The sequence below is a fragment of the Pecten maximus genome, chromosome 4 (assembly GCF_902652985.1).
Source record: "Pecten maximus chromosome 4, xPecMax1.1, whole genome shotgun sequence".
NCBI lineage: Eukaryota > Metazoa > Mollusca > Bivalvia > Pectinida > Pectinidae > Pecten > Pecten maximus.
Genome location: NC_047018.1, coordinates 26112781 through 26130416, shown reverse-complemented (window position 1 = coordinate 26130416; position 17636 = coordinate 26112781). Strand labels below are relative to the sequence as shown.

At 37.5% G+C, this 17636-nt stretch overlaps 1 protein-coding gene across 4 annotated transcripts; it reads right to left on the bottom strand.

Moving 5' to 3' along the window:
- Positions 1–1495: 1495 nt before the first annotated feature.
- On the bottom strand, positions 1496–13022 carry LOC117325633. Of its 4 annotated transcripts, none has more exons than XM_033882020.1 (7): positions 12623–13021; positions 7504–7663; positions 4987–5114; positions 4591–4676; positions 3898–4065; positions 3238–3280; positions 1496–1946 (listed from the first exon to the last, which is right to left on the bottom strand). In XM_033882020.1, the coding sequence occupies exons 1-6, from the start codon at positions 12679–12681 to the stop codon at positions 3243–3245; spliced, it is 639 nt and encodes a 212-aa protein (XP_033737911.1). In that variant the 5' UTR covers positions 12682–13021; the 3' UTR covers positions 1496–1946; positions 3238–3242. The 4 variants fall into 4 exon arrangements, with proteins under 4 accessions (XP_033737911.1, XP_033737910.1, XP_033737913.1 ...); XM_033882021.1 differs by having other exon boundaries at positions 1847–1946; positions 3232–3280; positions 12623–13022; XM_033882019.1 differs by lacking the exon at positions 3238–3280.
- Between the last annotated feature and the right edge of the window lie 4614 nt (positions 13023–17636).

The window sequence follows — 17636 nt, the reverse complement described above, 5'->3', positions numbered from 1 at the left end:
ACAAAATTTGACTGGAAGCATCTCTAGGTGGTTGACATTAAATTGTACAAATGGTGGGGTTGACTCCCCACGGGCCTAGGAGGTGGGCCCAAAAGTGGTCAATTTGACTATATTGATACAAACGACTTCTCTGAAACTAAGCAATGGATATTGCTCGTATTTGACTGGTAGCATCGTTATGGTGTGGGGATTCAAAATTGTATAAATAATGAGGCCTGAGGGGTGGGACCAAAAGGAGTCAATTTGGCTAAATTGATATAAATGACAAATTCTCTGTAAACAAGAAATGTCGCCAGGATGGCTGACTAATACCCCCCAATCTGCACGAGTCAATGGTGAATTAATTGGAACTGTTTATTAGAAGCTAACTAAGATAACCCAGTAATATAGTGACCACTTGCCATAGCAACTATATTTGTGTGAAGTTTCATTGAAATCGGCCCTTCGGTTTAGGAGTTGTCCAGACAAGCTTAAAGTTATGGTTCTTATCGGAAACCTGTTTATAGTGACCAGTTGCCATAGCAACCATAATTTTGAGAGAAAGAAAGTGGTATGCACATCTACACATGGTCCTCTATATTTGTATGAAGTTTCATTGAAATCGGCCCTTCGGTTTAGGAGTTGTCCGGACAAACTTAAAGTAATGGTTCTTATCGGAAAACCTGTTTCTAGTGACCAGTTGCCATAGCATGCGCAGCAACCATAATTTTGAGAAAAAGAAAGTGGCATGCACATCTACACATGGTCCTCTGTATTTGTATGAAGTTTCATTGAAATCGGCCCATCGGTTTAGTTGTCCGGACAAAATGTGTCTACAGACGGACAGACAGACAACCTGATTCCAGTATACCCCCCTAACTTTGTTGCGGGGGTATAACAAGCAACAGATTTTGCTCATTATTCTGGTAGCATGGTTATGGGGTCAGGATTCAACAATGTGTTGACCCCCAGGGGGCCTGAGGGCTGGGGCCAAACGGGGTTCATTTAGTCTGGAACTAAGCGATGTATAACATTTATATTTTAGTGGTAGCATCCCTAGGGGACTGGTATTAAAATTTATACAAATGATAGTGCTGACCCTCCAGGGGCCAAAAACTGGCAATTCAGTTATATTTACGCAAGTCAGTTTCAACTAATTTCCCTTGCATCTTCTTTAGAATCGGGAAGCTATGTGTTCGTTGATTACAGTAATGCATGGCACTGTACTACTGAAATTCATGTGATCGATGCAGGCCCTCTGGGCCTCTGGTTCATGATAACTCCAGGAGATATACGTTTTGCATTTTAAAACGCAATGGTGTGGAAATTGTTATTTATTTTAACCCAAACTATCGTTTTAAAATTTAAAATGTAGGCAAATTAAGAGATACAAGGTCGCCGGCTGTTTACATGGTCTTATAACGTGTGGCTGTTACCGAGTAGAATTGTTTATGTGTTTACGACTGGTGTACACAGTCGCAGGGTTTATAGGCAAACAGCAAAACAAACGAAAAAGTTAATAAAGAACATCAATTTTTATTAATTATGAAAGATGCATTACCATAGAGTTACCAGGAAATTACAATAACATTTATTCCCATAAAGAGAGAAAAAACAACATCTGAATACTGGAATATATTGAGCAATACTCTCTAACAGGTAACAACAGCAAAAACATGTTGTACAATTAATAAATAACGATAAACACGTGAAGTAATACTGATTGGTACATAACAAAGATACTGAACGGACTAACTCAAGTCACGTGTGGAATCTTCATTCACTCCTTATAATGGAAATATCACATAATTGCGCGTGTGCAGTTTCTGATGATTTATGGTGTTGATTTGACTGATACAATTAAATGTAGGAAGATGTGAGGGGTAATACGGGGAGAAATCACCTCATCACACACCAGTTGTTTTGTTCCAGTCCCTGTCTTGTTTCAAGACCATATGACGACGTGCCTGAAAACACAAATGAAATTTTTTTTATCACCTTCATAAAATATTTGGTATTCGTTTCATAAAACAGCTAGTCTCGTAAACTTCTTTAACTTTTTGACCATTACTTAATAATCTAGATGTTGCCATCTTCACGGTTAAAAAGGCAAAATACTGGGTGTCTTTGAAAATGTCTATGAAAATATGAAAGTAGAATTATTCTCATATACAAGTAGGAGTTTTATGATGTGGATCTATTAGGTTTTTTTTTTATTTTGAATCGATTGATTAGTAAATTGATGATAAAAATAAGTAAATTTGTGACGCGTTAATGCCATCATGATTCTAATATGAACAAAAGTAGCATTAAACCTAGCATTCTTAATACATATATATTTTTTCACCGTCAGTTTTAATGGAAATAATCCTTTCAGCAATGACTGGTTGGTTGTATGCAGGCGTTTGGTGGAGTCAATTCACATCATCGTGAATGTTAATCGAGTTAGAATGACAAAAATAAACCAGTTAAAATGTGCTGACAGGTGCCACTCGAGCGAGCAAAAGTATATTTGTAATCAAATGAAAACTCGACGAACACAACTGCAACCGCTATCGGTGATGGTGAAAAAAAAAGTTTGATAACGTAACGCTTGGAATTGCTGCACTATTTGTTTGTCTCGGAATATGAACGTCACCATTTAATAACATAGGCGGCTTCAGTATGATTTATAATATCATATGGAGGTTTTCCTGATAAAGAAACATACATTTTTTTGAAACTTTTCAAAATATAACATGATATGAATGAGTGGGAACCTGAAACCTCCATGGATCCGCTACTGTCTAACTGGGATTCTAGTCCTTATTTAGCCCGAGTTTCCTCTGGCCCTGACAGCATGTCTAGTGTAGGGCCCTACATCAGACATGGTGTCAGAGCCAGAGGAAACTCGGGCTAGTTCTGATTGGGTCTCATTATTGGAACTGGAAATATTATTGAAACATCTGTGGACCCTGGTAAAAAAGTATTCGCTTAACACAAATAAATAGCCTGCATTTCCAAGCATTCTTTGTAATATAATGCTCGATTTACAAAGGGATTAAACTTCTTAATTTTTTTTTATCTAAATCCATCTACAAAGAAGGCGCTGCCATACTTTTTAATTTTCATTTTTCTATTATATAGTAAATCGAGCTCTATATTATATATTTTCATCACAGGTTTCGTTCAAGCTAAAAATATAAGCCACATGTAATATATATATGTGGGCAAAACCAAATTATGTTTAAAAAATCGTTTTTGCAGTGATACCTGTACCTCGTTCAATCTCTGATACCATCGGGATCAAAGGCGGGCATAACTATAGAGAAACACGTGACTCAGGTTATACAAATATCAAAGGTGGACGTAACTTTAGCGAAACACGTGACAGGTTATACAAACAAAACTAACCACGTGGTATTAATTTTCAACGTAGTGCAATAGTCATCAATTGTCAATGATTTCAATGAAGGCAAATTGTAGCTTTATCATCTTTAGACATACTTTTATACAGTTATATAGTTTTTAAGAATACATACAGTCATATTCTATATAAAACTAAATCACTTAACTTTTTCATATAGAACTGAATCTATCAATAAACCAATATTTCGTATGTTTGCCTTAAGAATTGTTTTGTTCAAAACAGTTAAATGATCTTGATGTAAAGTTTGAGCTCCAATGTATAGGCCTCGTATGGATGAACATCCTATCTTTTCTTTAAATATCGGGATGACGCTGATGATAATGACACGCCCACTATCGCAATTTTAGCGAGGTTTAGCACCGTTAACTACTAAGCTGGTACATGCATGCCAAGGTAGAACAATCTAGTAACAAAAACTCGTTTATCTGTCATAAAGATTGATTAAATAAAAGAACTTATAATAACTACATAACCATGCACTAGTAATATATGGCGTTAAAGTTCATTACCGTTTATTCTTTTGGGAGAAGCCTTTTCTCTGCGCATGCTTGTCATGCCACCATTGCCGATCCCTTGGAGTCGCACATGGCCGCCATCGTGTCTCGGAGCCGCGTTTTGCACCAGATGGCCCCCGGGAACAAAGTCCATATTAATTGTGTCTTCGTTCCGTCTTTGGCCTTGGAAAATATACAGCGTATGAATACAATATTATCCGAAACTGCATAAATGAATCTTTCTAGCCGTGATCAAACGGGTATGAATTTGTTAGGAACTTGTATATTATCTTGAATCCTACAATGTTTGCGGTGTTAGTGTTTGGTTCTTACGCACCTCTGCCTCAGGTGAGAATCATAGATACCATCAATTATTCACCCCATGAATAAGCGATATTGCTGCTAACGATGGCCTCGTGTTATTGGAGACGGGCGAAGCATCAAACAACGCTGAGCCAACTGCGTCAACATATCTATTAACCTTGTATTGCTTAATTAGGGACTTGACATGAGAGAAGACAAGTCTCGCGCTATACAAGTACCAAGATTGTGTTTCGGAAAAGGCAAAACAGACAAATATATAAAAAGAACTGTTAAATATTGAACAACCAAGGCATGCCCGTTTCACTCAGAGAAATTAATTCACAGGTATGTCACATTCTATAGTTGATGTTAATAGGACCCTTGCTTTATCATATTACAACATACCATCAACAAAGACAATCCTGGCTCCCCCTGCCTGCAAGACCTCCTTCACGTGACGCCAGCTCCCGCCAGCCCGACCCATACGTAGCCTGCAATCATACACATGTTATGTCGGGTGGTTCTGGACTAAAAAACATGTCCCAGACCACACTTGGTGATATGTAATCTGAAATTATTCATCCAATGCACAGCTGGTTAAAGTAGTGTACAACGAAAGAAAAATCAAACACAAAAAGTCATATATGGACCATGCATGTGACCAGAATTTAAAAACCAGCTTACTAATTTTGAAATAGTTTATACAAATGTATTGTTTTGTCCGACGTTTTTTTTTTATATATATATATATAGATAAATTTGTTGTAAACCAGATATTCGCTTTCTACAAATCGCTCGTACCTAGGGGGTCCAAAGTTTGGGTGGCTCTTGTTCGGCCACTGCTTGCTGATAGCACGGAACGCCTTGTGGAAGTCATCATAGCCTCCGTCCTCAGCGAACCGTGTGTGGGGCGGTGCTCCCTCCTCTATCTACAACACGCACATCATAAATAAAAAAACAAATGTTAAAGGTCAAGGTCAACATGCGAAATACATTATGTGAGGCGGTACTCCCTCCTCTATCTACAACACACAGATCATCGGTCAAATACAAAGGTCAGGGTCAACATTTGACCATAGGTCAGATACAACGGCCAGGATGTATAATACTGTGAGGCGGTAATCACTCTTCTATTTACAACACATGTGTCAAAGGTCAATTTGTATAATAAGGTATGTCTGGGAGGGGAGAAATACTCTCTCTAACAACAATACCTGGTAGTCCTGACTGTCCGTACAATGGTCTATGTCAAATGCAGAAAACTTGTATTTAAGGAATCCAAAAAGATGCAATTTATCCCAAACCAAGTGATATATCCTAACCCCATGGCCAGTGTCCCTAAGTGATATACCCCAACCCCATGGCCAGTGTCCCTAAGTGATATACCCCAACCCCAGTGTTCCCAAGAAGAAACATTCGTGCAATCAAGCATGCTGTTTCACTTCCCCCAAGCCTGTAGGGGGTATAAGTATACACAAATGACAGCAATGATGTTGAGAGCTGATAACAGAATGAAGGTCGTTTTATGACTGTGTAGTGTTTTAAGTGTTCTCGATCACTAATAATTATATACATGTATAAAGTTTGACTAAATGCGTTACCAATTGTATATAAATGCCCCAGCCGTCACTATTATCGGCTACCTGACACCACTCCACAACAAAGCATTAGTTCTGGTGTGTCAGCCGACCCGAATATCCACACAGGGTCTGTCAGGACCTGGTCAATGTCAGTAGGAAGATTTATATTCCGGTAAAAAGATCTGCTGATATAGCAAATCAAACCTCAAGGTCTTCTGATAATTCACGAGGTCTGCTGTGAAACTAACAATAGGTCTAATATTGTCAAACTAACAATAGGTCTAATATTGTCAAACTAACAATAGGTCTAATATTGTCAAACTAACAATAGGTCTAATATTGTGAAATTAACAATAGGTCTAATATTGTCAAACAAACAATAGGTCTAATATTGTGAAATTAACAATAGGTCTAATATTGTCAAACTAACAATAGGTCTAATATTGTCAAACTAACAATAGGTCTAATATTGTCAAACTAACAATAGGTCTAATATTATCAAACTGACAATAGGTCTAATATTGTCAAACTAACAATAGGTCTAATATTGTCAAACTGACAATAGGTCTAATATTATCAAACTCGCGAGGTCTGCTATCATTTAAGCATTGAACGGCTTTCAGAATGCCAACTGAAAGCCTTTCAATGCCTATATTTACCATCTGCGATTTTTTTTTTTTTTTTAATTTTCAAATTCAAATTTCAGTTGGCAGTTCATAAGCTGGTGAACTCGCAACTGAATTGGTAGGGTTATATAGTGGCAGTGCCATACAATGGTAAATATACAGTGATGTCTGTTATCAAACCACGAGGTCTGCTAAGAAAGCCATGGTCGGAAACAAGAGCCTGCTCCGGCGCGTGTCTATAATGTTTGGTATGATCTACCCTAAGTACACTGTACATCTTGGTATTACACAATCTTTAGAACTCTACTAATATTTACGCTGTACAGTCACTAAATATCTATGATGAACTTGTGTGCAGTTCATGATAGCATGAACTGCAGCAAATATTAAATCGCGGATGTAACAAATACTATTTTTTCTGTATTTAAATCAATTGATAGTTATTAATGAAACTCTTTTTGATACGAGGGCTGATTGATAAGTTGTGGGCCTCATATTGAAGGATTTGAATTTTGCTGAGACACATGGTATTATTTTTCAACATAATCCTCTTCGGTATCTATACACTTTCGCCAGCGGTGTTTAAGGGCCACAATACTACATTTAGAGAACTCCTTTTCTCGGCTGTTCAGAAAGTCACCCACTCTGTGGTTAGGGTTAGGGTGCCTGAAAAAGCTGTTTTTAATTTTGGAAATAGATGAAAGTCTTATGGAGCGAGATCAGGTGAATAAGGCGGATGCTCAATCACTCTAACCCTAACCCTAAACGATTTTGTCCATTTTGCAATAGCCGCTTGTCTTGTTTAATTTGGAGTGCTACCTCGTCGACATAAACTAACCAAATGAGACCAGTCCTTGGGTACACGGCCCTCATTCTCTCTTGGAGATATGTCATGTGATCTTAATGAACCAGGCCCGCTTCCTCAAATCTGAGGATGTCCTCTGATTATTTGAGATTCCTCCAAATGGCTTGCAAAACCCTTCATTAACTCAGTTTGTTTCCTCAACTCTTGAGATTTCCCCCAAATCCTAAGATTTTGCTCAAATTCACTTGTTCAAAAGTTAATTACCAGTAAACCAATTGGGACTCACTCAACTTTAAGTTATACTTACAGCTGCAGCCTTTGCGTACCCCCGAGGAGACGATTGGTCCATGTACGGGTTGTCTGAGCGTGCCACTTTCTTGCCGTACACGGCACTTTGGATTTCCATGTCGCCACGCGTCCCTCTAGTGGGCTGGGCCATCCATTGCGACATCAGTGCATAATTTGTCCTGAAATGAGAATACAAACGACTTAATTGGAGACGCAGGAAAGTATAAGAACTACCACCTTAGTAAAGTGTTGGATTGTTAACCCTTGGTGATAGTTATTTAGGACGATGTTGAAGACGTCAGAGTCATGGTCGTAAAACGGAACCAGGAAGATTTATTGATAACAGCACACGCGAATGACATCACCAGACACAAGGCTTTCAACTGATTATGATAAACTAGACAGGCAGGCGTGTTTGGGGTAAACATCACAGTAATCGAGGAAGACCACGCAAAATGATACAAGGGGAAGACATCCATAAATTGTCAAAGAGGTTGCAGAGAAAAAAACCCATTTCTTATAATGTTACTCAACAAGTCTGGATGAATACACGGATCACCATCACTACAGTCCTAACAAAAGCCAGGCCAATCACCACAATCTTCAGAAAAGGTCAGGCCAATCACCACAATCTTCAGAAAAGGCGAGACTAATCGCCAGTCTTCAAAAAGGCCAGGTAAATCACCTGTCTTCAAAATGGCAAGGCCAATCACCTGTCCTCAAAATGGCAAGGCCAATCACCTGTCCTCAAAATGGCAAGGCCAATCACCTGTCCTCAAAAAAGGCCAGATCAATCTCCGTTCCTAAAAAAAGGCGAGATCAATTACCACAGTATTCAGAAAAGGCGAGGCCAATCACCCAACTTCAAAAAGGCCAGACGAATCCAATTACATCAGTCTTCAGGGGATGTTAGTGGTTAAGGTGTCCCGAAACCTTATCACTAGCCCTCCTCTGGGTCGAGAGTTCGAAACCTACGTGGGGCAGTTGTCAGGAACTGACCGTAGGTCGGTGGTTTTTCTCTGGGTACTCCAGCTTTCCTCCACCTCCTAAACTTGGCACGCCCTTAAATGACCCTGGCTGTTAATAGGACGTACAACAAAAACAAACAAACTACACAAGGACAAATGACGATGAGCATGGAACACCAAGAGTATGTTGATAGTAACATACATAGAAATCGAGAGCTCGTGACCAAAGATCTGTGCTGTTTTACCACAGAGTTGTATATTATAATCATTAATATTGATATATGTGTCCGTGGTTGCACTTAAAGGGGTACTGGCATGTTATATCATGGAATGGCTAATTTATAGTGAGAATTTGTGGGATAAAATTCGAATTAATAGTATGTTGATTTTAGACTAACAGTTTGTAGTTTTCGCACACTGGTATGGGACATATCGTTCGTTTTGGACGTTTGTCTGACGCGTTGGCACAAATTGTAATTTGACACCTCAAGTAAAAGTGTGGAAAATAGGTGTGTGTTGGTCTTACCGGTATATTTAATCTAAATCCGGAATACCGGTAAATTTGTAGCGGTAGATTTGGCGGAGCGTAAAACATTATATTTATCTATAAAACTGGATTGATCGTCCCTTTGTACACTACCTACCTTCACAAACAATACAGTCGCGATCCGTGTGATTGGTCTCCCCCCTTTTCCCCCCGGCTGTATGGCTTATTTAGATAAGTGTCTTCCCGCGACAATTTTTCACGTCTCTAAACAAAGTTATCACTGGGTTACGCGACAATACCGTGACGTCACAATCTAGAATCTCAACAGTTCACGAGATCGTACGTGATGACGCCTTATCTGATTGCTGGTGCCCAAATCTCTAACGCGCTCCTGCTAAGTAGAAACAATGAACAAAGGTATGATTTTTTGTGTGAACATTGCTGATTGATACGTTTATGATTCAAAATAAGTTTTGACGTTAGTATTGCCATTCCAGATACAAGTATTCGACTTTTCAGACGTTTTATGCAGGCAAGGCATGGAACTGAACACAAAGTTTTGATTTAGTGAAGCGGTGCTGGACTTTGATTAACACTAACGTCAGTTAGAGTGTCCGTCTAATAGGCATGCTATTTTCGGACTCCAAGTGACCGCCAAACTAACGAAATTTCACTTCATTAGTGTCTTTCGCTGCTATTGCCGTTTTATACGAGTTCATTGGAAACTGCACCGGGGCTGGTGTTTAATTCTTACTGATACACAGATTTGTTCTGACAATATATATAAAACATGTACAGGATTTACAATCTTTTGAAAGTCAGCTCTTAGTATACGGAAACTTGATAATAATTGTAGTGTTAAAGCTTATGGAACAGTATTTGTGTGGTTGATTTTCCCCAGTGTTCATCTAGTTCGTACTAAAATTGTTAAACTAACCCTACGTTCACTACCCTCAAAGGAAGACTGTTCCACATGGCAACTGTGTGAACGAAGATTTCCTCATATTTAACTTCGAAAACTCTTTATATATTTTCCAGTTATGGCCTCGTGTGGTTGAAGATTCTTTCACAGTAAATAAGTTTGAATTCTTTGTCATATTTTCCAGGAAGGATTTTAAATACTTTTATCATATCCCCACGTGATCTCCTATATGATGGCATTATGGTTCTCACGTAAGTTTGATTCCGAGTATTGTCGGAAATGACCGAGATGATGCGATTGGTGACTGGGCATCTCAGTTGGTTAATGCGTCCGTTAGAGTTTGCATTGGTTGTCCGAGGTTCGAACCTCGGTTTGATCCCAACGCATTTTCTCTTTAGGGAACCTGTTTCAGCGAAGTCGACGAGCACATAGTTTCGAGTATTTTGTGCGGTCTTGTAAAATTTATCCGGAGTCTTGGTGAAAATAATGTCATCTCCTATGGTCGAAAACTAAGCTAATTATGGACAAGTGTCAATTTTACCTAGGTCCCAATTTAATCAAGATTCCTTAACTTAACATTTATCACGTGCATGTATCTCACTGTTTAAAGAAAGTTCCTTAACTAAGATTTCCAATAATGCTTTCCTATGGAAATGTTATGCTTCGTAAGTCACGGCTACGAGTCCAATATAGCTGACGATTACCAATACCATGAAATATTACAGACAAATTGCCGAATAGCTTAATTATTTGAATGCTGAAAATAACGTATACATTTATAATACTGCTTGGCGAATATGTCCTCTTTTAATTCCCATATTATATCGATAGTCCGTAGAATTTGTCAGGTGAAATCAGGTAACCTCATACACTGTATATAAAGCCCACCGATTACAGAACGGCATGACCTTAATAGGCTTTGGTCAAGATCAACACATGAGTTCATATTCGTGTATTGTTCTGGGGGTGTTTATATCGATACCACCTGGTACCACTCTACAAGGTATTCCGGTAAAACTCTCTTGTGATTTCTCTGTGCTTATACGTATAAATCCTCGAGTTTCGGGAATTTGGACTCCATGTTGTATGACGTCAGACGAGGTCTATCAACATATCATGAGATACAATCTCGTGAAGTTGCTAACTTCTATACCAGCAGGCCCCAGTGTCATCGATACTCCCGAACTTAAAATTTCCCACAGGAAAGCGTTACAGATTTAATGAGGGTTCCTTAACCAAGATCATTTTCCTTAAGTTATGTAACACTTTTCTGTGGAAAATTTAAGTTAAGGAAGATTGATGAAACCTTGGCCTGCTGGTATGGTACCAATTACACAAGAATACGTTTACATGATGCATACATACAAAGTGGAATCATCCGATCTGGTGAGAGGGTCGAAACACCGAAATATTTACACCGCTGACCGATAAAACTTTGATCATTACCCGATATACACCAGGATAGGTTAAATAATAACCCTGTAATGTGTTGTCAAGTCCCTGTGATGCTTTGATTAGTTATAAAAATTGTTAGATCTCACACGGTTAAGTATAGACGCAGACACGGTGCCATCCGGCACATACTACCATAGATAAGGGTCACTACAACACACCGCATATATAACACCTTTGTACGTATAGGCATGCTAATTGGCAAAAACAAATTACATATTTAATTAAATATGAATCACATTTCAGTCTTCGTCAGACAACGTTATTAAAACACAATGAAGTCGCCCTTTAATTTAAAACACATGTTGGCAAGTGTGAAGTTTTATTTGCCAAAATTCTACCCCTGCAAACTAATTGTGACACTGGTCCTACATTTCTTAACTTATTTCTTAAACCTTTAAGTGCACTATTACGAATTAGGCTGCAAGTTATATAGGGCTTTACTTATTTTACATAATCCTATGAGAACATATTCACTGCCAATAAAAGAGAATATCAAAAATCCCTATTTTACCGAGACGCCTTCACTACAGGGTTTTTGAGACAGATATTGTCAAAATTGTACATCTATACCGTGTACTTAGTTAAACTGCGATCCATTATAGTATAGGTTTTATGTCCGGACGTTTTCCCTTCAATATAGATCTAGCTTACGTTGTTGAATGACTATCAATCATGTCGCCAACTACACTATGGGCTGAATAGAATTTAAAAAGGAAATAATTACGAAAGTGAGTATATTGATTTACCGACGTCGGTAGAGACCGTCTTGGGTGTATATACCTTACTATGAGTTCGCAAGCTACCATCCTCACACCGCCACAGCCAGAATAACATTTTAATTTAAATCAATTGTAAACAATCCATTTAATGTGTATACTGAACTTGAAATGTTTGTTTGTTTGTGTGAAAATGTTCAGCATATCGACACGGGATGTTGATGTATATTTCTACAGCACTAGGTATCGATACTTAATTAAACCCATCTATCAGCGGGATATAGTCTCGTACAAACTGGGGACTTATCTTTAGCATACAAGATGGTTTTATGTAGTTTATCTTTACTCGTTTTAAAAGGCTTGTTTATTGATCTTGAATTATAAAACATACATTACCTCTATCGCTTAAACGGAATGCCTGTCACACTTATTTAGTTCTAATGGCAATCGTTGTGATATAAACCTATATGTGTAACATTGGCTGTCGTTGACATCAGCAACTCCAGAATTGTTCCAACGTGATTGGTTGATACCAATTGGTCACTACCGCTCTCTACATACTACATACAGTCGTAACGAAGTCTACTTACCGGAAACGGTTGTCAGGACGACTGGGTCTGTAGGTATATTTCTTAAAATCCATCGACATTTTGGTTCCGTTGATAAGTTAATTTCAACTAAGATTAAAGACTAGAGTTGGTATTAGTGTCACACGACGATCTGACGTTGTTTTCTGTTAAATGACCACTCCGATATGTATATTGTCATATTCTCAAGGGTGTCAAATCCATATCTCAACTTCGTCTAGTGATTAATTAATAATTACTGGTGTAAAGTTAATTAACAACCATAGCGGAAACTCACTGATATTGGTTTACATTATTACACCTGCCACTTTCTCTGTTAAAATCCCGAGACTACCCGAAATAAGTCCCTACCAACGAATGATCCTCGGAAACATTAACGACACTGGCAGAATGAAGGCGATAAGCAAACGTATGAGCGACTTAGTTGGCATTACGGGTATATCATAGTGTCGGATCACAGGTATATACTCGTATTGTACACCTATAAATGTATATCACAACCAACTTATATGGGAACAAAGGATTTGACGGACCCATATACATGTCTAGATCAATTCTACCAGTCAAGCGAAAAGCCGCGACATACATAATACATACAACTTCAATGACTAACGGTTTTTATGAAATCAAAAATGAATATATACAAAATATTAATAGGTATTTAATTGAGACTGATTGTGGTTCAGTATAAATAATCACGAGTTGAGCTATTTGACATCAGAACAAAAACGTTTCACAATGTTTAACGACAGAGTTACCCCAATGTTCTACTATTGATCTGTATCACACGGCGTGTCTGTGTCCTAAACACAGAAAGTAAAACAGGATATTAAGGATCCCATGTAATGATGAATACCATGTTCTGTTTTTTAAGATAAGAAGTTCAAGAGGCACACGCATGTTAAGTGACCCAAATTTTCGAAAGCGCTCGTCATTTTAGACTTGAATGTCATTATATTTGCATGAATGCAAGATGTGTCTTTGTAATGAATATCAAAATCGCCGGATGGCTCATAACAATAGACGATTTGACCCCATCCCCGGGCTAAGTCGTCTGAAGCATTCATCATAAAGAACCTTTTACAGTAATTAAATTGAAGTAAATACTGCTGTTACCAGTTGGCATGAGGTATTACTAATATATTCATCACGGGTCAGTTAGGCAAATTATTCGCAAGAGTACCGGTACTAACCAGGTAGATAGATTATACTGACGAGTACTAACCATGTAGATAGGTTATACTGACGAGTACTAATCATGTAGATATGTTAGACTTACGAGTACTAACCAGGTAGATAGATTATACTGACGAGTACTAACCATGTAGATAGGTTATACTGACGAGTACTAACCAGGTATATAGGTTATACTGACGAGTACTTACCAGGTAGATAGGTTATACTGACGAGTACTAACCAGGTAGATAGATTATACTGACGAGTACTAACCATGTAGATAGGTTATAGTGACGAGTACTAACCTGGTAGATAGGTTATAGTGACGAGTACTAACCTTTTAGATAGGTTATACTGACGAGTACTAACCAGGTAGATAGATTATACTGACGAGTACTAACCATGTAGATAGATTATACTGACGAGTACTAACCAGGTAGATAGGTTATACTGACGATTACTCACCAGGTAAATAGGTTAATACTGGTTTGTGATAACTAGGTATATATATTAATACTAGTTTGTGATAACTAGGTATATATATTAATACTGGTTTGTGATAACTAGGTATATAAGTTAATACTGGTTTGTGATAACTAGGTATATATATTAATACTGGTTTGTGATAACTAGGTAGATAGTTAATACTGGTTTGTGATAACCTTTCAACATTTATAATGTTTTAATGCAGAAAGTTAATCAAAGGCCGTTCACTCTACACGATTTTAGATATGACTCATCCCTGTAGTGTAAGCAAACATTAGTATGTTTGCCTATGTAAATAAGAATGTAAGTGTAAACTGCAGAGCATATTTATTTTCAATTACGTCAGCATGCACCCGGAGTCAACCAACAAGCCATCCGAGTACGGTTGAGATTCTGGAACAGATAGGTATATTTTATAACGGTACGTTATAGTTACTGATGAGAACATACAGGTGTATTTTGTACGTCATATAGTTACTAATGAGAACATACAGGTGTATTTTGTACGTCATATAGTTACTAATGAGTACAAAAGTGTATTTTGTACGTCATAGTTACTGATGAGAACATACAGGTGTATTTTGTACGTCATATAGTTACTGATGAGAACATACAGGTGTATTTTGTACGTCATATAGTTACTAATGAGAACATACAGGAGTATTTTGTACGTCATATAGTTACTAATGAGAACATACAGGTGTATTTTGTACGTCATAGTTACTGATGAGAACATACAGTTGTATTATGTACGTCATAGTTACTAATGAGAACATATAGGTGTATTTTGTACGTCATATAGTTACTAATGAGAACATACAGGTGTATTTTGTACGTCATATAGTTACTAATGAGAACATACAGGTGTATTTTGTACGTTATATAGTTACTAATGAGAACCTACAGGTGTTTTTTGATCAAAGTTAATCAAAGGCCGTTCACTCTACACGATTTTAGATATGACTCATCCCTGTAGTGTAAGCAAACATTAGTATGTTTGCCTATGTAAATAAGAATGTAAGTGTAAACTGCAGAGCATATTTATTTTCAATTACGTCAGCATGCACCCGGAGTCAACCAACAAGCCATCCGAGTACGGTTGAGATTCTGGAACAGATAGGTATATTTTATAACGGTACGTTATAGTTACTGATGAGAACATACAGGTGTATTTTGTACGTCATATAGTTACTAATGAGTACAAAAGTGTATTTTGTACGTCATAGTTACTGATGAGAACATACAGGTGTATTTTGTACGTCATATAGTTACTGATGAGAACATACAGGTGTATTTTGTACGTCATAGTTACCGATGAGAACATACAGGTGTATTTTGTACGTCTGGTACTGATGAGAACATACAGTTGTAGTTACCGATGAGAACATACAGGTGTATTCTGTACGTCATAGTTACTGATGAGAACATACAGGTGTATTTTGTACGTCATAGTTACTACTGAGAACATACAGGTGTATTTTGTACGTCAGTTACCGATGAGAACATACAGTTGTAGTTACCGATGAGAACATACAGGTGTATTCTGTACGTCATAGTTGCTGATGAGAACATACAGGTGTATTTTGTACGTCATATAGTTACTAATGAGAACATACAGGTGTATTTTGTACGTCATGTAGTTACTAATGAGAACATACAGGTGTATTTTGTACGTCATAGTTACCGATGAGAACATACAGGTGTATTTTGTACGTTTTAGTTACTAATGAGAACATACAGTTGTATTTTGTACGTCATAGTTACCGATGAGAACATACAGGTGTATTCTGTACGTCATAGTTACTACTGAGAACATACAGGTGTATTTTGTACGTCAGTTACTGATGAGAACATACAGTTGTAGTTACCGATGAGAACATACAGGTGTATTCTGTACGTCATAGTTGCTGATGAGACCATACAGGTGTATTTTGTACGTCATATAGTTACTAATGAGAACATACAGGTGTATTTTGTACGTCATAGTTACCGATGAGGACATACAGGTGTATTTTGTACGTTTTAGTTACTAATGAGAACATACAGTTGTATTTTGTACGTCATAGTTACCGATGAGAACATACAGGTGTATTCTGTACGTCATAGTTGCTGATGAGAACATACAGTTGTATTTTGTACGTCATAGTTACCGATGAGAACATACATGTGTATTCTGTACGTCACAGTTACTGATGAGAACATACAGTTGTATTTTGTACGTAATAGTTACTGATGAGCACATACAGTTGTATTTTATACGTGTAATAGTTACTGATGAGAACCTACATTTGTACAGTTGTATTTTGTACGTAATAGTTACTGATGAGAACATACAGTTGTATTTTGTACGTCAGTTACAGATGGGAACATACAGGTGTATTTTGTACGTCATAGTTACTGATGATAACATACAGGTGTATTTTGTACGTCATAGTTACTGATGAGAACATACAGGTGTATTTTGTACGTCATAGTTTCTCATGAGAACTTCATGTTTAGAACAGTTATTTCGTATGCAGATCAGAAATCGGGAACACTTCAAATCACTTCCACATTTTGAGATGGTACTGAACTTTTTCGGTAACGCAAAATCATGTCACTCTGTATAAAACCTTCCACTGTGTTGGCAGCGTCAGACAACTTTCATTGGTAATTGGTAAATTAATTTTTCATCATCAACTAATCGATGGCTTGTTTTTATAGACAATAGTAGACAACAGGTAAGATATTTCAGACACTGGATCAATAGTCACGGGCAGGTACTAATTGTATTAGTCTGTGTACGTACAGTATGCCATATAGATGTTTTTGTTTTTGCTTTTCCAATCTTGATCCGGGCAATTAATCTCGATGTGGAAAAAATGACTGATAAACATATTCATATATATGTAATAATGTGATAAAATAATACAATAAAAACCTTATATTAGAGACCTATATAACTATCTATCATAGGTCTGCTCAAATTCCTGGTGTTTAAAGGCAGTGTACACATCCGTTTTAAAATAAATATATTCAAATGAGCATTGCACAAGAGAATGTACATAACTGTAGGCCTCAAGTAATTGATTTAAATAATAACTATACTCTTCGATGGAACCTATGTCAGGTTGTTTTATACCCGAATACGTTTCACAACTTCCAATCCATGGATGTATAGAGGGTTGTAGATGGGGCCATAGCTCCCGAAAGTGCTTGCTATGAATTGTCTTTCATGTTTGAAGGTCAATTTTCCTACTAGAAAGTACGCTCCCGTACTGGAGTACGTTATTACTCTTTTTAGCGTTCTGAAGTAATGTTGGTTGGCATTGCTCCATTGGTTTAAAGGTCAGTCACTAAACGATTTTCACCACTT

Bases quoted from the DNA above. Each gene is read 5' to 3' on its own strand.
- LOC117325633 (XM_033882019.1), bottom strand. From the start codon at position 12,681: ATGTCGATGGATTTTAAGAAATATACCTACAGACCCAGTCGTCCTGAC. The intron at 4,677-4,986 runs GTACGAGCGATT...GTATGATTGCAG, and splicing joins CCAAACTTTGGACCCCCTAG to GCTACGTATGGGTCGGGCTG. The intron at 4,066-4,590 runs GTATGTTGTAAT...ATATTTTCCAAG, and splicing joins CAGGATTGTCTTTGTTGATG to GCCAAAGACGGAACGAAGAC.